Source organism: Myiozetetes cayanensis, unplaced genomic scaffold, assembly GCF_022539395.1.
Source record: "Myiozetetes cayanensis isolate MyiCay16 unplaced genomic scaffold, myiCay2020 scf26, whole genome shotgun sequence".
Classification (NCBI taxonomy): Eukaryota; Metazoa; Chordata; class Aves; order Passeriformes; family Tyrannidae; genus Myiozetetes; species Myiozetetes cayanensis.
In genome coordinates this window covers 5,900,648-5,923,985 of record NW_026087477.1, presented here as the reverse complement: position 1 = coordinate 5,923,985, position 23,338 = coordinate 5,900,648, and the positions used below count along the sequence as shown (strand labels likewise).

Here is a 23,338-nt window from a genome sequence, read left to right as displayed (position 1 = left end):
CTTCCGTGAGGGGAACGGGCAACGAGCCCCGAGCGCTCCTTCCGTGAGGGAATGGGGAACGAGGAACCGAGCGCTCCTTCCGTGAGGGGAATGCGGAACGGGCAACGAGCCCCGTGCGATCCCTCCGTGAGGGGAATGGGGAACGAGCCCCGAGCGCTCCTTCCGTGAGGGGAGTGCGGAACGGGCAACGAGCCCCGTGCGATCCCTCCGTGAGGGGAGCGGGGAACGAGCCCGGAGTGATCCCTCCGTGAGGGGAACCGGGAATAAGCCCCTTCTGCCCCTCCGTGAAGGGAACCGTGAACGAGCCCTGTCCGCCCTCTCAGTGAGGGAAACTGGGATAGAATGAGCCCCGTCCGACCCTCCGTGAGGGGAACCGGGAATGAGCCCTGTCCGACCTCTCAGTGAGGGGAACCAGCCGGGACTGCCGCAATACGTGGAATATGTCAAGATTCTCTTAAGTCAGGATGTTTTTTGGTGTACGCTCTTTGTGTACTTTTAAGCCTCATCAGCAAGGGAGGAGACCTAATGAGTGCAACGGGCAGCAGGAGCATCCCTTGGTCAAGGACATCTGGGAACTAACAAGATTTAAGGATGTAGTAAATCAAGATGTCGATGTATGTCTATGAATACACGGCTAACTTGGCAAAAGACTTAAGGTCTGTGTATCCCAGAGCTGAACTATCTTCATTATAATACTAAAATCACGCCTATAAGTCAAAAAGACCCTGCCCAGGTGCAGACCCATCCTTTGAGAATGTGGAGAAGTTCACTGGGGTTCCGTAATTTGTATGGAAATTACTAAGTAATCCTAATAATAGAGGGGCTGTACTTGGAAAGGGACTAAGTCTTAAATTCCGTGTGTAAATAATTTATGGATACTACCTCCAGTACAAACTGCCATTAACGTGCCCGAAGGGAAAACACTGGCACTGGTGGAGTCACCATCCCTGGAAGTGTTCAAAAAAATTGGCTGTGGCACTTGGGGATGTGGGGATGGGTTAGTGGTGGCCTTGGTAGTGCTGGGGCAATGGTTGGACTCTGATCTTAGAGGGCTTTTCCAACCTTAATTATTCTACGAAGAACGAGAAGGAAAGGAAGGAGTGGTTACCGAATTTCCAGCATTCTGCGTGAATTCTGAAAGAAGGAAAATACCACTAACACTTTTCATTAATTTGCTGTATCATGAAGGCATGAAAAACGGGATCCTTGAATACCCGCTGCTCAAAGGCACTAACGAGCAGCTATTAGTTGTTTTGCTAAATGCTGTAACCCGAGTCTTTGTGGTGCTCACAGGAGACAGGTGAGTGCTGCTGGATAAGAGCCTCAAGCAGCCAGACTGAAGGATTTGATGAAATGCTCCTGTTGTGATACTTCACAGCCTGTCGAGGTTGGTTACCTGATCCTCGGCCGTACCTGAACCTCATTGTTGCAGCGTTTAATAACTGAATATCCAGACGACCTATAAAGGTGCCTTTGAGGAAAGAATGATGGGAAAAGAGTCGACATTCCCGGCTCGAAATGGGCAACAAGCAAACCATTTTCACTCAAGAGCAACTGGATGCGTATCAGGTATAAACCAAACAAAATGATTGTTTGAATAATGGCAAAGATTTTTTTTTTTTAACAGTCTCATTTAAATATTAATAGGTAGAAGTACTGAATTACACCACAGATTTTAGTTACATAGTTCGATTTTTACCTCAGGAAGAACAGTTATGAAATACTTCACATTGTGTGCCAAAAAGAGAGCTTTAATGCTTAGTTACATATTTTACAGTATCATCTAAGTCACTATACAGGAAAAGTTTGGGCCAGTGTTTGCTGAAAACTCATTATATGTTACATCTTTCCTTGTTTCACAGGACTGCACATTTTTCACAAGGAAAGAGATCCTGAGGTGAGTATTCTGTGTGCATTTTGTGGGTAAAGGACATAGATTGCTATAATGGCAGGCTACGTACAGGGTGAGATATTTAAAATTTGTGTAAATCTATTTTAAAATTGTTTTTAAAGTGATACCTTTGGGCAACCTTAGTATTTTTGTTGGGGTTTTTTTTGATGTGTGTGTGTACAAACTCTGTGTTATCTATCCTAAACTGAGACAGAACTCTAAATTTTATATTTATGTACCAGTCCCTCTTTATTTATCAGAAATAAATGTAACAAGTTATATTTAGTGGATACTTCGCCAGCAACATCCACATTTCACGTTGTTTTATGACAGATGCTTCAAAATATACCGTTATCCTTTGGAATACTTGGCCTGATTTTCATAAATCCTTAACGATTGTGTCCAGTTTTCTTCACGTCTGCTCATAAATAATTACACCACTGCTTCAAAGTACATTTCCCCCCTTCATGTGCCTCGCTGAACTCTCCATTTAATCTCTGGCCAAACATTCTGATCAAGACAAGATCAGGAATGGGACTGAGAGTCTTCACTGAAAACCTGAATTTCTTCTCCCCTTGTAAGAAACACTCACCCAGACAGTACCACGCACATGTTGAAGCTGTGTTTGCCCTCCCTGACCCTCGGCCATGTGAACACAAAGGGAATTGTTGCATTTCTCCTCTCTCAAGATGCCCTCATGCAGGTTTTTTTGGCAGTTTCTCTGAAGGCAAGAGCACGGGTGGCAGTTGGGGGCAGGACTTTAGAACCCTGCCATCTGTGTGAGGATTTTAGACAGCACGAAATAGGAGTTGGTTCTGTAAGAGGTGGAATCTGTATCTGCCTCCTTTCCCCATAGGAAACAGAGGCCAGAAAACCATAACTATGTCATGAATCAATGCATTTATTATTGATAAGGATCCCTTTTAAAATTCTCTCCTATTGTTTTGTTGGTAACAGCTGTGAATGGGATCCTTTCTCTAGTGCAAGAATAAAGCAAAGACACCTTGAAAAAGTGGTGAATGCATTCCAACCCTGACGCACATTTTCTGCCTCTTGAACCTTAGTTCTGTGGAAAAACAGGAAGATACTTGGGGTGGATAAAAACCTGTTAGGGTGGATCCCAGATCTCTCTTCCTGCCCATGACTTTAGGTTTTATTCTGACATTTAAACTGAATTTTTCACACTCCAGTTTCAGCTCGTTGTTTTTTTGGCCACACTGAGCAAGCAGATCCCTCCTGCCTTGCCACCAGCCTTTCTGTGTTTGGAAACAAATCAGGTGGACCTTCAGAAGTAGAAGGTCTTGTGCCTTGTTATCCTGAACACACATCCCAGTGACACCACATGCCTGTAGAATAAACCTGACACGGTAAAAATGTGGCTTTGGCCACACGGTGTGAAGGGGTTTGGCTGCATGAGCTGTGCAAGCATTTTCACCTCACTGTTCTATAATGAAGCAGTCAATTTTTCACCAGTTACCCTGTGTTGCTCTTAATGCTGGTTCTTCCACCACCAACATAGTAATTCTGTGATATATTATAGATATACTTGTTATATATAAAGAGATGGACTTGTGGGTCCCTTCCAGCTGAGAATATTCAGTGATATATAATATATATATTAAAATATATGTTACTTAGTGATCAATCTCCATCTGGAAATGGAGGAAAAGAGCGAACAGTGAGGTGGAAGAGGCAAACCCACCTTGTTCTCAGGGGTCTGAAGGACTCATTCACCAAACAAGCCTTTCTTTCTGCCTCAGGTTGTTTTACAGGTACCGAGATCTGGCCCCTCAGCTCGTTCCCCTCGACTACACAGACAAACCAGCTGTGACGCTGCCCTACGAGCTCATTGCCAGCATGCCAGAGCTCAAGGTACGAGCCAGGCACACGACTCGAGTGACACGCTGCAGTTTAATCTGCCCCCTTTTAATAATTCATCCAGGACTAATTGCTGGCAGCCCTGGCCTACAGATAAATTTGGGTTATTGCCGGCAGAAGTCTTTCTGGAAGCTTCTGGTGATTCCCAGAAAACGCCCTGAAGCTGCCCAAAGTTTCAAGCAGCTGCAGCTGTGTCTGGAACAGAATGGCAGAAAGGGGAGAATTCACCAAAAAGAGGTTTCAACAAAACCCAATCTGGCTCCGAGAGTGCCTTATGTGCACTGCAATCCATGCTGGTAAAGGCTGACCTTCCCTCGCTCCTCTGTTTTCCCAGGACAACCCGTTCCGGCAGCGGATTGCAGAGGTGTTCTCCGAGCACGGCGACGGCAACATGACTTTGGATGATTTTCTGGACATGTTCTCAGTGCTCAGTGAAATGGCTCCCAGAGACTTGAAAGCTTATTATGCTTTTAAAATTTATGGTGAGTGAGACAGGCATAAAAAAAAGGAAAGGTTAGGGGAAATCCTGCGGCTTCGTGCAGGGATGCAAAGCCTTCATTTTGTCACCATAATGATTTCGAGTTGGCATTTCTTTAAATTCCATTTCAGTGGTTTGTTCTCTCTCTGCTAAAAACTTTTGGTTTTCTTTATCCCTTTGCCTCTTATTTACTTGGGATTAGGATTTACTGCAAAATTTACAGCCTGAAATTATCTGCGGTTTTCAAGAGCTGATAAACATTTAAGAAATATTTCTGTCTGAAGAGCTGCTTGGAAAAGTGCAGCACAAGGGATTTGGCTGCCCATAAATCTGTAGGGTGGACTTGGGAGGGGGAGGCAGGGAAGAACAGTGCAGGCTTTTTTTCTCCAAGGACAAATTTAAAGATTTCATTTTTTTTTTAAAGGGACTATTTTCAGTTATTTTCTTTATGTTCAGCTGAAGACAAACAATATATGGAAGAAACAGAATCTTGCTGGGATGATTTATAATTGTAACCCTTATATATGAGAAGGAGAAATGATTAGACTTTAATTTTTTAACTAATTGTTTTACAAGCACATAGAGGTAACTTCCTTTCTGATTTGAGTTCTACTGATATAAATCCATCACATCCTGGGAACTAAACCCTCCTCTTGGGTCTTGGCAGCCAACCACATGAAATTCCGAAATTTAAATTAATTTAAATTTAAATTAATTTTGTCTCTTTTGTCAGATTTTAACAATGATGATTACATATGCAAATCAGACCTAGAGAAAACTGTTAACAAATTAACCCGAAATGAGCTGACCCCAGAAGAAGTCAGCCTGGTTTGTGAAAAGGTCATTTACGAGGCTGATGTGGACAATGATGGCAAACTGTCCTTGGGAGACTTTCAGCACATGATCCTACGAGCCCCAGATTTCCTCAGGTAATATTTGCTTTTCATTTCTAACACAAAATTGCTCTTAGTTTCTCTGTCAAAGGCCTCTGAAAGGTGTATTTTATGTTTCCTCAGCCTTCTTAGATCACCACTCTTCCCTGGCAGGTTCTAGTGGAGCTGCAAAGACTGGGAAAACAGATGCTTGGAAAAAAAGCCTGGAGGCTTCTTGACTTGCTTTTGAACCTCCAAATGTGCTTCTTATGTGACAGAAAGTCCTTGTAACTTAAAAAGTTAATAGGAGCACTCAGGCTGCATGGGTAGGTCCATGAGATTTGCTCACTCAGTGCCTGACACGGTGTTAATGTGGCTCTGATGCCCAAATTACACAAAGCAGCACTCAAACCTTGCGTTTATTTAATGTACCCAGTCCTTGCAAGTGCTTCCTAAGATGAACTTTCCAATTTTACAGTACAGCCCTAGAATTAATTGAGTTAATCCTTTGCACAGTGACACGTGAATGATCATGGCTTCCTCTTGTTAACAGCACATTTCACATTAGGATCTGAATCCAGTGAAACACATGGATGGAAGCTCTTCTGGAACCTTAAAAAACCATCACTTCACCCAAGATTACCAACCACAAGAGCACAAAATGAGAGGGGCAAAGACTGCAGTTACTTGTGGTGACTGAGCCAGTCAGAAAACTGTTCTTGTTTTCCTCTTTTATAGGATCAATTAATTAAGCTACTGCATCAAGATTTCCCTGGAATTCAACAAAATGTCTATTCCCCCTCAGCTAGAGCAAACCTGGCCTGGACAGTGAGATGGGAAGTATTCTTTTAAAGTTCAGATACCACCAGGTAGTAAAGGAGCTTGTAGAGCTTCTAAAAATTCCCAAGAAAATGCCTTAACCAGGAAAAAAACCCCACTTGAGAACAGTTTCCAAAACACTGTGATTAATCAAAACTGTGTAAGCAACTCCTGATCATTTACAGTCTTAATAAACGCTCCACTGAATCAATTTGCAGATGTATTCTCCAGAGTGCAGGATTTACAACAAGAAACCCTTCCCCAGGTTCTGTCCCTCTTCTCTAATTTCAGAAATCCCCCTGTTTTCCACAGCAGACTCCACATGCACAAATGATGGAACAGGACTGACAAACTAAGTTTGTAAAATGCTCTTTTCATTAAGAAGTTTATTTATGCAGTCCTGCACAACAGAGTAAAAACAGACATCCTGTAATAAACAACAGTTGTAATACAAACATGAAAATCAATGAGAAGTGTTTAAGAAAGCAGTTGTAACGTGTGGGAAGGGTGGCAGCCCAAAGCGGTCATCCTAAAAACACAATTTACAGTTCTTTTTTAACAAGATTTTGGGATGCGTTAAGTTCCCTTCAGAACCAAGTTGTAAGTCCCAACTCACGCTCCAGGCAGAGCACAGAGTTCCTGCAGAAAGGCTGGAAAGCTGCTCTTTAGCAACTTTATCAAGCACAGGAACTCCAGGGATCAGTGAGAGATGGGCCAGGGAACGAGGCAGCCTGGAAGGCTCAGCCTGCAGTTCCCACTCTCCTTCCACTGAGCAGATCTCGAGTTCAACTACAACTGAGGACACAATTCTTCACCCAGCCCTTCCAGAACAAAGGAGCCCATCCTCACCCAGCTGTTTGTTCCTTTCCCCCCTCTGGCACAGACAAGTCCAAGAGAACACAAAATCAGGGCAGTTTTGAGCCAAAGGCACCCCCACAACAACCCCTCAGCAACCGTCAGGGAGATGATGATCAGCATCTCACATGAAAGGAGAGACCAAAGACTTTTCAGCAGCAGTAAAGAGACTTACAATAATCCATAGGATTTATAAATCTGAGGCTGGAATTCTGATGCTGTGGCACGAGGCTCTGATGTCAGGGAACGCCAGCTGTGCCCATCAGCACAGGACACACCACACAAGTGTTAAATCAGCGTTAAGAGCAGCAGTTCCACCAGTTATGGACACGCTGACAGCTCTGCACCCAAAAAGGGTGAGGACCATCCCAAATATTGCAACCAGCCTCAAGAATAAGGGCAACCACAGAATTCCATGATACTCATTAAAGTAAGGGAATTTGAGAACGTGCTCAAAAATGGGCTGGTTTCTCTACAAACCAACTGTTAATCAATCACCTGCCACTTTAGTGGTATTCAGACACTGAGGATGTGTAGTAAGCACACTTAGTTTTGCAGATCTACCTAAATTCCTCAGTTTTACAGATTTTATACCCAATTTCAGGCTTTTTCCTCCTTAGTTAAAGAAAGCTTAGATACATTACTGTGTGTATTTCCCCAGCACCTTTCTGATAATTGTGTTTTCCATAACACTCAATAAACACAGTAACTGCATGATGTGATGGAAACATCAATTGAAAATTGTATTTCTCCAAGATTTGATGCCTGTATTCAGTGACACAGAGCCAAGCACAGGTGCAGTGCAGTGTCTTTCACTTTCTCTCCTCTCTTACATTTGCATTTTAGGTTTCATATTGCTAACACAGACCTACAGCCTGTGCAGAGCCTGCACACCCAGAAGGATGGTGATGGCTGTAGTCACAGTAACTGCATGAAACTTCCTGAAATCAGGCAATAATCTACCTGTTCACTGAGTAAACCCAACCATTCCAAAGGAGCTCATGCTCTAATCAGGTACACAAACACGTGCAACAACCAGCATAAGTTCCAACAGAAGGTATTCACAAAGAGCTCTGAATGCAAAAGAGTAACTTCAGATTTAGAAAATGAGTGGAAAACCACAATGCCATCCTCCAAGTTTTACCCACTTGTAAATGAACATGCTTTGCTTTGCCCAGCTCGAGATGAGTTCTTGGTACTGTCCACAGGCAGACCTGTGGCATCAAGTTAGATAAACCACTTATTTTTCCAGTCACTTTGAAAAAAAAGTGACTTTGAAAAATAAGTCTGGCTTAACACCTGGTTGTATAAAGCAGAATATATATGTCAGACAATCCACAGTTACTACTGAGCCAGAAGCAAATCATTCCACTGCTCAGTTTTGGGTAGGAAAACAGCACTCAGACCATGCCTTATGCCCTCCCCAGTTCTGCCTCAATCATTTCTTGAAGCACAGACTCTCTCTTTAAAACCATCCTTATCTCAAGACAGAGATGCTGCTTGTCCAAGCTGTGTTAACTACACTCTGAAACACAGTGTCTGGAAGCCTCTTCAGCAGCTTAAAATGATTTTATCCTACAAATACATCTGTGTGTAAATCCACCACGGTGCACAATCACCAAGTCCTCGTGCTAAAAAGCCACAAGTAAACAAACAAAAAAAAAAAAACCAAACCCCCATAAGGTTCTGGTTAGAGGAAAGCTTTAATCACGACAGAGCTTGTTGTAATCTGCCATTAAAAAAAGGTTGGTAGAATCTAAAATGCATTTTTTATAAACCAGCAACGTACACAGTGAAATATCCTTTTTCCATTTCAGAAGAACGGGCAGTATTCCTGTTGAAGCCACTTGCAGGCTGCAGGTTTCTAATGTTAATGATGAACAGATCTGTAATTATGATAGATCTTTAACTACAGTAACACTCACTAGTGCTACTCTGAGGCCAGAGCTTAACACCACAAACTTGAAGAAAACAAAACTGGTGAGTAAATTCAACAACTTTAAAATCAACTTCAATTCTACCCTTTTAAGTGCAGTTGCCAATGTAAACAAAGCGTGTTGCAGTCCCAGTGAGCTGCAGGACACAGCTGGGAGGTTGCTGGAATCCAACACACCCCTCACTGCAACACCCTGACAGCAGATTCAGCAGCAGATGCTTTCACTGGCTCCTTTATCAGAATAATTGGGGTCAGAGCTGCAGCCCCCACCTGTCAGGGGCTGAACTCGGGGCTTGCACTTCACACACCCAGCAGTGTCGTGGGTGAGTCTGAGGCAATGAGTCCCCAGCCTGTTTCTGGCAGGACTGGTGTCATTTGCAGTGACATCTGCAGTGGGACACCCAGCAAGGCAAGGTGAGCTGGGAGAAGTCTGTGTTCAGAGAGTGGAGGTGCAGCGTTGATTTGCATGTGTGAGCAGGTGCAGCAGTTCCCTGTCACCACTTAAAACTGGTTACAGCTTCGTGACAGATCTGGGGCCGTTCCCAGCTGGAGAGTGGAAAAGTTGCCCACTGTAAGGTGACAAATTTGGTGTAAGTGTCCCTGCCTGACCCTGACCTGGTTCTCCAAAAACAGATGACAGATCACCTGCACAGGACTGGCTGCAGCCATCAGCTCCTGTCAAACACACCTAAACACCTGGACTACTTAAATAAGCAGTCAAGTCTAACGTGGATAAATTCCTGATGGTAAGGACCCATCATATTTACAGCACACTTTGGTTTTTTAAAAAAATAGAGATTCCTTCGAGGAGAATTTTTTTTTAAAACTTCAATCGTACTTGTGGATTGTCAAGAGTAACAACACAGCTAAATCAGTGACAGGCAAAGGAGCTTCTCTGTAGTAGCAAAGAGGTGGAGCTGCAGAAAGCTCCCTCCCACCTTCTGAGAAGGTCACCAGCCTGCACTGCTGCCCTCGGGGCGTGCCTGGGATGGTCTGTGAGCAGCTGCAGGCTGGATATGCACATGGACCATGCACACACACACCTGCCCTTTATTAACAGGGGCATTTCTGCTTCTTGTTCTGATCGTAACTTTCATCCTCCTCCACTGGAGACGTGACAGATACGCACACAAGGGTTGAAAAGTCTGTCAGCAAAGGTGCTGCATCCCAGGCCACGTGTGATCTGCTCCCCCTCTGCTACACAGCACGCGCGCCCGGCGGCGACAGGACCGAAAGGAACTTGTTCCATCTCCGAAACTGAAGAGTCAAACGATTACCAAAATAAACCATTTCTTATTCAGGTGGTCACAGAGTGACAAGGTTTGTTGTTGGGAGCACTAAGTCCACAGGCAGAGGAAACCTCACTCAGCACAGGCACAGTCCAGCTCAGGTTAAGGCCGTGTCCCTCACAGAAGGACACATCGGAAAAAGCTGCTTTTCTTTTGCTGCTCTGGTGTGATTTTGACTCCCTGGTTGCTGCCTTGTGGGCTATTGCCTTCCTGAAGAGGCAAAGAATATTCAGTTACTTATTTACACTTCCCAGCTTCTCCCACCCCTATTTCACCCGGTCATTTTCTTGAGCCAAGCCTGACATACCCAAAAACCTTCCCTAAAATCAACAGGAGGCTTCACTCATTTATCAGTCTCAAACCAGGCACAAAAAAATGTCTAGAACTGCATCTGCAGCTTTTGGCTTTAACAGCTCACACTGCACCTATGTTTCTTCTTTATATTAACTCAAAGACAGCTGAGGTTAAAAGATAATAAATTAAAGGGCATGTCTGGCTCTTGCTGAAACACTCCTGAAATGTCAGAAAGACCCAAAATATCCCAGGCCAATCAATTCCTGTCTGAACACATGAGGGTGGAAAGCTTGGTGAGAGCAGAAGGAACCCTCATCAGCTTCATTTCACATTTCAGAAGGAACAAATCAACGTGTACTTGTTTGTTGTAAAAAGATAACCCAGCGATTGCTCAGGACGCTTTTGCAAAGATTATCCAAAAACATTAGTTCTATACCTATTCTGAAATAGTCCAGATCTTCTACCCTGCCTCCTCTATCTTTATGATTTATATCATTTTCAGACTGCAAGACTGAGAAGTGTCATTAAACTGCTCTAACCCCCAAGTGACTTTTCATAAAACAAATAAATCATTTTATTTAGAAAACCTCAGCTAACTCCTGAAATGCAGAGACAATTGTTTACAAGCCAAGGTCAGAGCTCAGCTTGACAGAACTAAAAATACATTCCTAGAACATTTCAGTGATCCCTTATGAAAGAGACCATGATACAGTTTTTATACACTGTGAAAAGTTCTTGCAATGTGGCTTTTGGTTGTTTCTTTTTTTTTTTTTTTTTCCCTATTTAAATCCAGCACGGACAAAATAAGTTACTCACCAACTTCTTGTCCATTTTTGCTTTGATATCTCTTGCAAGAGTGAAAAACGCCTGTGACAAACAGTTCAGTGTTACAGGGGAGGTAAAATATACCCCAACAAACAAATTAAATAACAAATACACCCCAACTCTAATATACTTTCTTGCTTAGCAATAAGCTGAGTTTCTACCTACACCAAACTCCTCAAGAACATCAAATTTTCCGGTTTTCTCCCCCTGCTCCAGGTTTTAATGCTCCTTCTCTACATCCACAACCTCCTTTTTGAGCCCAGAAGCCCCACACAGGGTTTCTGCAGTGGGAAAACATCATCTTTTTATCAACCCTGTTCTTGAGTGCAGAGACATGAGCTGAGTTTTCCCTTGTGATGCCCTTTGCTGTGACCTCAGTGCTGCTCTAAGCACCCAGTTCCATTTACATAAATTAGCATAATGCTAGTTAAACAACACCTTAATGGAAGGCAGGGAAATGTGTTTAAGAACCAACCCCCTGCACCCACCAACGGACAGGCACCTGTCCTCAGTGTCTGTGTGCACACATTAGACAGCAAATATCAGAGGAAGGGGGCTGTACTTACATTCTCTATGTTTATATTTGCTTTTGCACTGGTCTCCATGAATTTAATCCCAAAGCTCGCAGCAAGCTGCACAAAAGCAGATTTCACATCAGTTGGAACAATTGCAGGAGCAGCTCCAAACACACCCCCGGGCACAGGCTCTGCCCCCCCTGCCACGAGTCACCCGAGCTGGGGATTTACTCACACAGAGCAACTTGCACCAACCAGGAACTAAATCTCACTGCTGCTGGCCTCTGTTCTCACCAGCTTTGCTCTGCTCTTTTACACCCTGCACGTGTTTTAATCTGCTCCTTCCTCCTTTATTTTCCTTCTTGCACTGACCCCCTGTAACCCCCGCAGTGCACATGGGCTTTCCCTGCCTCAACCAGCACCAGAAAAAACCATCCCATCTACCTGGTCTCGGTGGCTTTCGGCCAAAAAGAGCCATTTTCTCAATGTCAAACTCTTAACACCCTTCTCCTTAGAAAAATCCAGCTTGTTGCCTTGCACCTGACAGACCATCAACAAGAATCCTTTAACACAGGCTCAGCTTTTTCATCCCAGTGGGGAAAGGTCTTGCCATGACAGCTTGGAGAACGTTTCATCATTCCACTTGGCTGGTGCCACACTGACAACGATCAGAGCAGTTCTTAGACTTTGCAAAGCCTAAGGTGAAATGCAGCAAAGCCACAGAGCACTCACCTTCTCCCCTTGCTCTCTGGAAACTTGTCTTTTGTCGTTTGCGTCGCATTTGTTGCCCAGGATCATTTTCTCGACGTCTGGAGACGCGTGCTGGGACAGAGAGAGAGGCACACACGGGGCTTGGCTTGTGTCCATCAACACTGGCAGGAACAGGAGGCACCACTCAAGTGCCCAGCATGGAGATGCTGGTGCTAAAAACCTCCTGGAGATTCCCAGGCTCCCCCAGACCCCTCATCCCAGCCTGTCGTGGCATCATCATATTTGGTGCTCTCCAAATCACACAACAACAGCCCCCGTGACAAATCACTGCCAGCCAAGTCAGGGTGTTACCAACTTCCATCTCATGGATGGAACATCAGATGTTCCTGATTTCCATCCCATTTATTTTCCAAGTACCCTCCAGCACAAGAAAGGTAACACTTCTGAAGCAGTTAAGCTTCAATCACTTTCAGAGGAGGGAAACAGCACCTTTGACAGTCAGCAAGCAGAGAAATTACCTCTTCAATATTCCTGACCCAGTTCCGAATATTCTCAAAAGACTTTTCATTGGTGATGTCGTACACTAACATAATGCCCTAAAGGTCAGAAGGAGAGAGATTGTTTCAGCCAGGGTTAAAGGCTCATCTGCAGCAGAGAAGAGCAACTTAACAAGGACTATTTTTAACACAGTTGGTTCACAGTCAATGGCAGCAAGATAAGGGGTGCAGGATGTGTATTTATAGAGTGGAACATGGGGAAAGGTCCCTCCACAAAGTCCCGTGTCAGCCCAGCATGGCCAGGAGCAGGAGCACAGCTCAGCGTCCAGCCTGGCACAGAAGGTCAGTCGTGCCTGTCCCACCTCAGCCCCAGCTGCCCTGACCATCCCAGGTGGGTTTATCCCAGCCCAGATCCCAGGACTGCTCCTACCATGGCTCCCCTGTAGTAGGCGGTGGTGATGGTCCGGAATCGCTCCTGCCCGGCCGTGTCCCTGCAACAGAAGGACACGGGGCTCACACACCACCCAAGAGTTAAAGAATTTAATTCGAACCAGTCTAGGACCCAGCTTGAGCTTCTGAGATGCAATAAACCACTGAAGAGCACAGCTGGAATAAAACCAGCGCCCCGCCGTCCCCACGCCACGCACAGCCCCGGTGACCGCACACCCCCCGCGGCACGGGGGCCTCACCAGATCTGCAGTTTGATCCTCTTGCCATCGAGCTCTATCGTCCTGATTTTAAAGTCGATACCTGGAAAGGAGAAGCGAGGAAATCAATCACAGCTCACACGCCTGGAGACCAAACCAGCGCTCCCTGCCTTTCGCTGTTCCAGTTTCAGGTCCTCAGAGCTCCCCTCGCGATGGATCCCGGGGGGCTGCGGGGCTGGGAGGCCGGGGCTGCGGGACCAGGAGGAGGTTCCTGGACCAGGAGGAGGTTCCTGGACCAGGAGGAGGTTCCTGGACCGGGCGGAGGTTCCTGGACCAGGAGGAGGTTCCCGGACCGGGCGGAGCAGCCCTCACAGACCCCTCCCGGAGTCCCCCCGGGCTCAGGGACCCCCCCACACCCCCGGGCTCGGAGCCGCGGCGGTCGCAGCCAAGCGGGCGCGGGCTCACCGATGGTGGAGATGAAGGTGGCGTTGAAGGCGTCCTCGGAGAAGCGGAAGAGCGCGCAGGTCTTGCCCACGCCCGAGTCCCCGATCAGCAGCAGCTTGAACAGGTAGTCGTAGGTCTTCGCCATGTTCGCGGGCTCGGGCCCCGCCCCCTCGCCCCGCCCCCTCGGCGCCCATTGGCCGAGCGCGGCGCGGACCGCGCGGAGCCGGCGCGCCATTGGCGGGCGTTCCCCCATCGGGTGTAAGCGGCGACGCGATTGGCGCGCGCCCTCCTGCCGGGTGTAAGCGGCGCTGCGATTGGCTCCCCCCCATTCCCCCCCCCCCCGCGGCGGGCGCGCCCAGTCACTTCCTGCGGGTGGTGGCAGTGGTGACGTCACCCCCGCCACTGCCCCGCGTGACGTCACGCGGAGAGAAGCGCCACAAAAAAAAACCCCACAAGGAATCCTCGGTTTTGTGATAAACGTTTTATTGTGGGAGGGCAGGGCAGGGCCGGGCGGGGCCGCCGCTGCCCGGGGACAGCTTCTACCAGGTTATACAAAAGGAGTCACGAACCGTGCGGGGCAGCCACGGGCGGGACACGCGGGAGCTCCACGCGGGCTCCCTGGGGAGGTCTCCGGGGAGAGGTCCCCCAGTGACACCCGGAGCCTCCAGCGTGGCTGTGCTGGCCATAACTTAATTGGCTTTCCCGGGATACAGAGAGGGAGGAGGAGGGAGGAGCGCTGCGGGGACGGGCGGGTCCTTGGCCGCGGGCAGGTCCCTGCTCTCATCATATACAGTTCAGTTCGTTTAGCGTCTGGTCCAGTGTCTGGTGCAAGCCCAGGTTCTCCTCTTTGGCTTGGGCAAGTTTTTCTAGTGAGAAAGAAGGAAAACACAATTAAAGCCACGTTATCTTACAGCTTTTTCACTTCAATAAAACCTGTGGTGACTTACCTTGGTGTTCAACACTCCTCTACAGCTGGAGCATCTTTTTGGCAATTGCTCTCATTTAGGGAGGGTTTTGGCCAGATTTGTGTTCTGACTCAATGAGTGATGTACAGGACACATCCTGCTGGGTTTTCCTTGCACTGAGAGGTTTTTAACCAGGCAGATGGAGCACAAGGACACACCAAAAGCACCCAAAGCTTTTGGCTGCCACCTGTGCGTCCTGGGAACACTAAAAAAACTGAGGTGGTGTTTGCCAGTGCCAGGTCCTGCCCTGGCTGTGCCTGCCCTTCCCTGTGTGAGGAGCTGAACATGTTTTTGGTGGTGTCACCAGTGCAGTTTAGGCAAGTCCTAAGAAAGGAAACCCCAAAGGCTGACAGGTAGAGGTATCGTGTTTTATTGAGCTCAGCGCCCACAGAGGTGGAAGGGGCACTTGTGGAAGTGGCACAGGAGTGACAGGGACGACAGGCAAGAAAAGCTTGAGAAACGCAGCGAGAGGGAGCCCCACCCCCGTGTCCCCACACAGGGACAGGTCACAAAGAGGTCATGTCATTGAGGGCATGGTCAAGCTCCTCACTGATGGCTTTGTACTTCAGCTTCTGAGCGTAGAGCTCGTCTGTCGGTCAGCAGGGCCAGAAATGCAGGCAAGAGAGGAGGCCACAGGAGGAGGAGACAGGCAGGAGGCAACAGCAGCAAAAGCAGTTGGGGAGGAAAACAAGAGAAGAAAACAGAGGCGTGGTTGAGTATCAGGAGGGAAGCAAAACACCCACAGAGCTGCCCGGTCAGGAGCTTCACCTACGTTTCCTTTTTGCAATCCCACAATTATTTTTTCAGTAAGCAGATTAAGCAGGGTTGGGATCTTGAGCCCTTGAGTCCCTGGGTTGGCCCAAAGCAGGTTGTTGTTCCCAACTTTTTGCAGGAAGATCTCTTTCAGAACTTCCCAGCAGACACATCACACCCATCTACCGATACACCTGATGAGTGCTGCTGCCCTTTGCCAATAAAACCCACCACCCACTCCTAGAATTTGTTTTCTCATTTGGAACCAACCGCTTTTAAAGAAATTTGAGCCATTCCATACCTTCCAGGTCATCAATAGACTTTTCCAGTTTGGCAACGGTTCTCTCTGCAAATTCAGCACGAGTTTCAGCCTAAAAAAAGTCGAAATAGAGTCATTGGATGCTCTTAAAAGAAATGATGTCAAAATACAGGTTGGGGATGGCCAAACTCACTTCTTTCAGCTTGTCAGAGAGAATCTTGATTTCTTCTTCGTATTTATCTTCTTTTTCCGAGTACTGTGAAAACAATAAACACTCTTTAAGGGAAGTGGTAGCAACAATAATAAATGTTTATGAAACTGTGACCTATTTATAACCACTTTTCCTTTTACAACAGCTGCAAACACCATTTCCGTGGTTTTCTCTTCTTCCCCAGGCTTTTCAGGCTGGTGTGGGCAGAACTGATGGAGCAGGAGCCACAGCCAGGCAGCTAAAACCTCTCACTTTGCTTTATTTCTATGAATTTTATTTACAAGTTTTGGCTTTGCCTGTACCCCTCAGTTTACTGCAAGAACCAACCTTTTCAGATTGAGCTTCCAAAGACTTCAGGTTGTTTGTGACGTTCTTTAACTCCTCTTCGAGGTCACTACATTTACTATGGGGGGGGGGATAATAAAAGCATGAATTACTGGTGTGATTTAAGTTTCAAAGAATTTAAAACATACAAGGAAGGAGGTAATGAAGTCTGAAAGGAGAAAAGTGGGTATATAATGCACAAACAAGCTATTCTACAGGTACTGATTACACGCCTGCCTACCAGGAGTAGATTTTTCTAATGAAATGCAGTGTTGACTTTCAGTGTATTCTAAGCAGTTACTCACACTTCAGACACCTCTGCACGCTCCTCAGCTCGTTCCAGTTCACCCTCCAAAATAACCAGTTTACGGGCAACCTGTAAAGACACAACAGCTCTGTCAGGCCAGTCTGTCGTTCACAGGATCCCAAAATGCTTTGGGTTGGGAAGGACCTTAAAGATCATCTCATTCTACCCCCTTGCCACAGGCAGGGACAGCTTCCTTACAGATTTCTCTCAGAGCACTACACTCCTGCTTCCTTTGGAATTAGAATAAATTAGAATAAAACACTCCCCCCAGACAGAACAGACTCCCCAATTAGATCAGATTTTGCAGCGCTTTTAGCATCAAGATGCTGCAAAGTCACTATGAAAACTCCTCTTTGCTGGGAATGTTCCAAGTGCACGACAAGGGACTGAAGCTGGGAGGGAAGTTGCTGCTCAGAGCTCTCCTGAACGTTTCACCATTTCCTTCTCCCTTTTTACCTCCTCGTATTTGCGATCGGCCTCCTCGGCGATGTGCTTGGCCTCCTTCAGCTGCATTTCCTGAATCTCCATTTTCTCTTCATCTTTCATTGCTCTGTTCTCAATAACCTTCATTCCCCTGCAGAAGTCAAAGAGTGTTTAATGTAGAAGCGTTTCAGCACTTCTGTCCCAAAGGTCCTGAAGTGGAATTTGTTATTTGTAACCCAGAAATGGCCCATTATGACCATCCATGTTCTTCAAGGCTAAAGGAATTACTCGCTCAAGCTTGTAAAGAAGTCCTGAATCTTTGACCTGCAGATACTAAATTATACAGGAATATTTTATTCATAGATAATAAATTTTTTACCAAGAGAAACTCCCAAAGGGACATACCTCTCGCTCTCATCTGCTGCTTTCTCAGCCTCCTCCAGTTTCTGCAGGGCTGTGGCCAGTCGTTCCTGGGCACGATCCAACTCCTCTTCCACGAGCTGGATGCGTCTGTTCAGAGCTGCCACCTCCCCTTCAGCCTGTGAAACAACCACCCAGACCCCGGGTCACACTGGCTGCTGGAAAACCTTCCCAATTTATCAGTTCCCTTAAAACTGCAAGGCATCTCCCTGGAGCTCCAGGGGCCCTTCTGCCTCTGCTTTTTGTTTGCTTAAACTGTGGCATCTCAGGAATGTCAAGGTATGGAGTGTGTGCTTGTCCTTTCTTTTTTTTTTTTAATGGTACTTATCATTCCTGCCACACAACAAAGGACAGGATTGCCAAAGGATCGAAGTATTTTTGGATCACTTTACTGGGCTGAATCTATCTACGGTTCAAAAACGAACTGTTCCCACAATGGCTTAGTTCCAAAACCTTCACTGTTGGTTTCTCTGCCCTTGGTTCCCTCCTGGACCACAGTCACAACCCACTGCTGAGGTCTGAGCCAGTTCCTTTTCCATCCTGGCTCCCAAGCCTGCCAACACTGAAGAATCTTCCTGGTCAGCTGGGCCTGACAGTTGGGCTCAACATGGCAGAGTCAGGGTTTTTGGGGGCAAAATTAGATATGTTCTTAAAATAAGTTCAGTTTGCTTCCTGTGCTACTTCAGGAATTAGGCAGAAAGCATTTCCTAATAAGGTCTGTTTGTATATAAACTGCTCAGTAACTGGAGTGCTATCAATGTATAAAAAATATACTAACTTATAAATGGAGAGACTGCTGGGAGAAAGGCCTGATACAGACAACATGGACAAACTGGTGTCCATAAATACGTGTTTATTAAAGATATGGCTCCTTTAATTGCTTGTTTTTGAAGGAAAATAAAGCCCTGCTTTCATAACTGCCAGGTTTGTGCACTTTATTGTCCCCAAATCTGAGCAGGATTGCCATATATAAGACAAACTTTTTTTAAAAACACTTTTATGGGCTATAGACCCTGGAAGGGTGATTGTTTCATGCTTTATGTTAAAACACTTTGGAAAAAAAAAAAAAAAAAGTGTTTTGCTGCAGCTTTGCAAATTTGGTCACTGACCACTCCTAAGCTGGAGGAAGTGGTTTCCATTCACAGCTGAGCCATCTTGGAAAGGCGTTCAGTGGCTGATCCAAATGGAAGCTGACCCAGGATTCCTCTAGTCATAAATTATCCAACATTTCATTTGTTTTTTACCCAGTGCCGTGTTTAACTTTCTCGATTTGCGCACAAGGCATCGACCATGTACAAAAACTGGCATCTGTTCTGTGGCAGCAACTCCTTCCTCTAGACAGGGCACTTTTAAGTCATATTTTAATTCAGCGAGATTCCAAAGCTCTGGAGCCGGGGCCACTGGGAAGCTGGGGTGAGCCTGGCTCCACCTCTCCCAGCAGCAGCCCGCAGTCCTTATACGGTAAAACTAACTCGCTGACATGTGATAAAATAGCAGGAAGATGCCGGGAAGGCTGATTACACACAAATCTAAGTGAAACCAGCTGTCCAGCCCCGGGAGAGCCGCACGCTAGTGGAGAGTTCGCGTTTCTCTCTGTGAGAAAACCAGGAGGGAAAGTTATTTTTCAGCAGTTCGGACATTCCCCAGCTGTGCCGGAGCCAGCGGTGCGGCGCCGAGAGGCGGGAACTCCCCGCTCCGTGTCATGCAGCGCTTTTCCCTAATTAAACAGCCATTTCCTACTAAACTCGCAAGCGCTCCCCGGTGCCCACGGGAGCTCGAACGCGGGGCCGGTGGGTGCCCCTGTTCCGCAGGGATCGGCCCCAAAGCGCGAGAAGCAGCGGGCGCCGGGGCCGCGCCCGGTTCCCCCCGCGACGGGAGCGGCCGGGACGGGACGGGACGGGACGGGACGGGACGGGGCGGGCGCTGCGGCAGCGCCGGTGGCTCCCGCGGGCCGAGCGTGCGGAGCGGGAACAGCCCGGGGATGGAGGCGGCCGAGGGATGGGCGCAGCCCAGCCGTCCTCCCGCGGCGAGGGGAGAGCCAGCGAGAGAGAGCCAGAGACAGGAAGGAAGGAGCAGCCCGGCAAGAGAGCGACCGAGAAGAAGGCGAGCAGGCAGCAGCCCCGGGCGGTCTCACTTTCTCCCGCAGGTCCCGTTCTAGGTCCAGCTCCCGCTGGAGGACCTGGGCGCGATCCTCCGCCTCATCCGCCTGTTGCTGCAGGCACTGGATCTTCCTCTTGACGGCCTCCAGGGAGCTCGGCGCGGCCATGGGCGCGGCGGGCACGGCGGGCTGGGCGCGGAGGTGCTGCACGTGGCGGCCCCGCGCCTTTCAATGGCCCGCTGACGTCACGCGGCTGGAGGTGGAGGTAGAGCTGGTGACGTCGCGCCGAGCAGGGACGGGACCGTCCCGCCCGTCCCCTCCCCGTCCCCATCCCGCTCCCTGCCCCTATCCGTCCCCCTGCCCGTCTCCATCCCCGTGACGGGGGGGGGGGATGCAGCCCGCGCGCTCCGGCCACACCTCCCGGTCCTAAAAATGCGGGGAGGGGGGTTCGGGGTTGGTGACGCCGCTGCCGGGCCTTGCCGAGGTGTGGCGGGGGAGCCGGGAATGCTCTTTAACCCTGGGGATGGAGGCAAAGGGCATCTTTGCGCCACAGCTGGAGCCCTGCTGCTGCCCCGGCTTCCCGCAGAGATCACCATTTTGTTTACGTGATGAAAGGAGATTTCAGCTTTCCTAAAGGATTCCCACCCACAGCACTTCCTTCCTCCCCCTGTTTCAGTGCCATCGGTTCTCCTCTGGGTGTCCATCGAGCCCCGAGCGGCAGCGGGTCCCGGGGGCAGCTGCGTGTGCCGTGGGCTCGGTGCAGAACAGCTCCGGCTCCCTCTGGCAGAGGGGAGAGGAGATGAAATCCCTGCACCACAACCCTGCCTTTCTGTCCTCAGCCAAGTCCTGCATAGAAATTCTCAGCCGTTCCTGTAAGCAGTGTAGTACTTACAAAATACACAGAGTTACAGGGGAGTGGGTACATACATCAGTGGCCTTCTTCTCAGCCTGCTCCAGTTTTTCCTGGGCATCTTTGAGAGCCTCCGAGTACTTGTCCAGCTCATCTTCAGTTCCTTTCAACTTCTTTTGCAGAGCTACCAGCTCATCCTCTACCTTTCAAGAGAGAAAACCCCCAAAATGAGCATCCTGATGTAGTATCAGATACAGTCTAATATGATAAAACCTCTTTTTACTATTAGTTTAACCCAATATAACATAGAAAGAGTCACAAAAGACCAGATCAAAGTTTTGCTGGGGACAACAGTTTGAGAATAACTGGTAACAGTTGTCAGGGAAAGATCACTAAAAACATCTCGCCCTTGAAGAACATTCTCTGCCACTGCACACATGGGATCTGTGTTAATACAGAACTTGGTATAAGCCCTTTTCCACCCCATTTTTATTTTGGATGCTCTGCAACAATCAGTTTTGCAGCATAATTATAAACGTTTTTAAATTATGTCCCTGTGTTTGTTCCAAGACTTGGTGATTTGTCAGGAAACTATTCAGTTCCTGTACAGCTGGAAAAAATGAGTGGTCGTTCCCTAAACACCTTTGTGTGAGGTTCAGGACACTTCAACCCAAATGGAAGTGGGAGGGAACAGGGCTGGCCCTGCTGTAGGAGGGACTTGGTGACCTCGGGAGGTCCCTTCCAACCTGGATTATTCCCTAACCGTGGCCCAGCAAGATATGCTCCATCCTACCATGAGGCTCAGACTCCTCCATACCATATAAATCCATATTGTTCACTACAATGGTGCTATTTATAACCTGCTGGGAGACTGTTTAATGACAAACTGTCTCATGCTCCCTGAAGAATTCACGTTATCAGAGGCTGGCTGCTGATAAGGGTGGGCCTGCAAACCCATCTGCTCCATCCTTTCATTTGCAACTCAAAACAGCTCAGACTGCTGAGAAACTGATTTATCTCTTCAGCTCCACCTTCACAGGAATTTAGTCTATCAAAATAGTTTGTGTTTTGCTGCACTTCCTTCGTTTTAGTTTCAACGATGAGGACATTTTTGGTAGCGTGCTATTCTGGAACGTTGTTATGTTGCAGAAGTTTTACTCAGAGTAACCAGAGAGTGTGAGAGAACTGAAACCTTCCTTGGGTGCAGTGGGACAGTGAGCAGCAGGATGAAGGTGATGCTGCCTTTGTGTATGAATATTAAAATCACTACTTGAGTACTATGCCCACATTAAAAAAAAAAAAAAAAAGCTGAAAATTTTGAGACAATTCAGAAAAGAGGAGTAAGATCAAAGATTTATTTTTCTAAAGAAAAAGAAGTATTAGGCCAAATGAATGCTAATAACACATTAGAGCAGTCTGGAAGACGTAGTAGAAGCAGCCACATTTAGAGAATGTAAAAGGGAAGGGTGGTAATTTTACAAGGAGCGCTGTAAAAACTTGAGTGCAGTCAACTTAACATTTCAAGATTGTTCTGAAAATCCTAAAGCTCAGATGGGAGGCAGAAACCCAGAATGAAGACATTGAAAAGCAAAAGAACTGCAAATGTTATCATTAAAATTCAGCTAAAAGCAGAGCATCCAAATGAAGATATTTTTGATTATTCTTGACAAAAATGATAGAAGATATCTACTGCTGAGTCTTAGTTGGCTCCTCTAAGGGGCACTCTGTGCACCAAGGACTTGAAGTGAACTTTATTAATTTGCTTCAAGGAGAGGCTTAATTAATGTTTAGACACAGCTGACTCTATTAGCAGTAGTCCTACAGGTGTCAAGGCTTCAGCTTTGATTTTGAGTATGTAAAGGCCTTTTCCGTGGAATCAAAAGCACAAGAAAATTAAGGCAATTATGTAAGATTTAAGCAAACTTAGACAAAGTACTGTTAATAAATCTGGGGATGATGTTAATTTTGCAAAGACTGAGATGGCTGAGAAGTTACTGCCTAGTCCTGGCTGCATAAGCGTAACAAAAAGGCGAAAAAACTTCAAAAGAAGATTAACAGCAAACCTGACTTCAAATCATTTTGCTTTCTGAATCAGAAAATTGCAGCACAGTATTTTGTGACACTTATTTTCACAGCACACACACAGCCAGTGATTTTATTTCCACTTACCTGCTTGCATTTGTCCTCAGCTGCCTTTTTATCCGTCTCAGCCTGCTCTGCTCGGTCAATGGCATTCTCCTTGTCCAACTTCAGCATCTGCATCTTTTTCTTGATAGCTTCCATTTTTGCTCAAGGCTGGGTTGGATCTGTCACGCAACTGAAAGAATCTGATGAGTGAAATTTTAGATTTTTAACAGCTTGGGCAGAGAAAGAAGTTGTACCCTGGCAAGTCACAGGGAAAATGAGCTCAAGTGGTTGTACGGATCTTTAAACCCAGAGACCCCTGGACAAATCCCAGATCTCCTGGCCTGTTCTCTGATCTTCCATCCACAGCCTTTCTAAGGAATGAGCTGGAACAGGCTCACTAGAGGAATCTTCACCACTCCACCATCTCCTTATTTGGGTCCTGTTTTCTTAAAGAGAAAACTGTTTCCATTTTTAAGCTTCTGACAGAAGCAAAAGTGTTGACATATGAACACATGCTTGAAAGAAAGCTGCTTAGCACCCGTTGGTGTGTGCAGAGCAATTAACCAGCCCAGCAGATCTGTGGGGATGGCCTGGCTGCCTGGAATAATGGCATGAGGCTAATGGAGGAAAGGGAAGGATCCTTTTGGATT

At 47.0% G+C, this 23,338-nt stretch overlaps 3 protein-coding genes across 8 annotated transcripts; 1 reads left to right on the top strand and 2 right to left on the bottom strand.

The window, feature by feature from the left end:
* The first annotated feature begins 252 nt into the window (after positions 1-252).
* CIB3 (calcium and integrin binding family member 3) lies at positions 253-6,252 on the top strand. 3 transcript variants are annotated; one of them, XM_050320984.1, is made up of 7 exons: positions 253-656; positions 1,433-1,569; positions 1,863-1,897; positions 3,652-3,763; positions 4,104-4,251; positions 4,981-5,176; positions 5,673-6,252. In XM_050320984.1, exons 2-7 carry the CDS (start codon positions 1,519-1,521, stop codon positions 5,692-5,694), a joined length of 564 nt encoding a protein of 187 aa, XP_050176941.1. In that variant the 5' UTR covers positions 253-656; positions 1,433-1,518; the 3' UTR covers positions 5,695-6,252. The 3 variants fall into 3 exon arrangements, with proteins under 3 accessions (XP_050176941.1, XP_050176942.1, XP_050176940.1); XM_050320985.1 differs by having other exon boundaries at positions 1,294-1,569; positions 5,858-6,252; XM_050320983.1 differs by having other exon boundaries at positions 1,294-1,569.
* A 2,225-nt stretch (positions 6,253-8,477) lies between these two features.
* RAB8A (RAB8A, member RAS oncogene family) lies at positions 8,478-14,115 on the bottom strand. The gene is made up of 8 exons (XM_050320982.1): positions 13,973-14,115; positions 13,550-13,610; positions 13,291-13,351; positions 12,882-12,959; positions 12,385-12,474; positions 11,704-11,769; positions 11,129-11,179; positions 8,478-10,228 (listed from the first exon to the last, which is right to left on the bottom strand). Exons 1-8 carry the CDS (start codon positions 14,094-14,096, stop codon positions 10,136-10,138), a joined length of 624 nt encoding a protein of 207 aa, XP_050176939.1. The 5' UTR covers positions 14,097-14,115; the 3' UTR covers positions 8,478-10,135.
* A 302-nt stretch (positions 14,116-14,417) lies between these two features.
* TPM4 (tropomyosin 4) lies at positions 14,418-23,091 on the bottom strand. 4 transcript variants are annotated; one of them, XM_050320977.1, is made up of 9 exons: positions 22,731-23,091; positions 20,639-20,764; positions 17,599-17,732; positions 17,227-17,344; positions 16,769-16,839; positions 16,467-16,542; positions 16,122-16,184; positions 15,971-16,040; positions 14,418-14,817 (listed from the first exon to the last, which is right to left on the bottom strand). In XM_050320977.1, exons 1-9 carry the CDS (start codon positions 22,842-22,844, stop codon positions 14,735-14,737), a joined length of 855 nt encoding a protein of 284 aa, XP_050176934.1. In that variant the 5' UTR covers positions 22,845-23,091; the 3' UTR covers positions 14,418-14,734. The 4 variants fall into 4 exon arrangements, with proteins under 4 accessions (XP_050176934.1, XP_050176937.1, XP_050176936.1 ...); XM_050320979.1 differs by lacking the exon at positions 14,418-14,817 and adding an exon at positions 14,855-15,505; XM_050320980.1 differs by lacking the exons at positions 20,639-20,764; positions 22,731-23,091 and adding an exon at positions 19,748-19,924.
* Positions 23,092-23,338: the final 247 nt, after the last annotated feature.

What these genes read in the sequence shown, in the direction of transcription:
- CIB3 (XM_050320984.1), top strand. Translation starts at nt 1,519, where the DNA reads ATGGGCAACAAGCAAACCATTTTCACTCAAGAGCAACTGGATGCGTAT. An exon ending in AGCAACTGGATGCGTATCAG is followed by an intron (nt 1,570 to 1,862) that starts GTATAAACCAAA and finishes CTTGTTTCACAG; the next exon opens with GACTGCACATTTTTCACAAG. An exon ending in CCAGCATGCCAGAGCTCAAG is followed by an intron (nt 3,764 to 4,103) that starts GTACGAGCCAGG and finishes CTGTTTTCCCAG; the next exon opens with GACAACCCGTTCCGGCAGCG.
- RAB8A (XM_050320982.1), bottom strand. Translation starts at nt 14,096, where the DNA reads ATGGCGAAGACCTACGACTACCTGTTCAAGCTGCTGCTGATCGGGGAC. An exon ending in CCTACTACAGGGGAGCCATG is followed by an intron (nt 12,960 to 13,290) that starts GTAGGAGCAGTC and finishes TCTGACCTTTAG; the next exon opens with GGCATTATGTTAGTGTACGA. An exon ending in GGGTCAGGAATATTGAAGAG is followed by an intron (nt 12,475 to 12,881) that starts GTAATTTCTCTG and finishes TCTCTGTCCCAG; the next exon opens with CACGCGTCTCCAGACGTCGA.
- TPM4 (XM_050320977.1), bottom strand. Translation starts at nt 22,844, where the DNA reads ATGGAAGCTATCAAGAAAAAGATGCAGATGCTGAAGTTGGACAAGGAG. An exon ending in TGGAAGCTCAATCTGAAAAG is followed by an intron (nt 16,185 to 16,466) that starts GTTGGTTCTTGC and finishes TTGTTTTCACAG; the next exon opens with TACTCGGAAAAAGAAGATAA. An exon ending in GTCTATTGATGACCTGGAAG is followed by an intron (nt 14,818 to 15,970) that starts GTATGGAATGGC and finishes CTTTCTCACTAG; the next exon opens with AAAAACTTGCCCAAGCCAAA.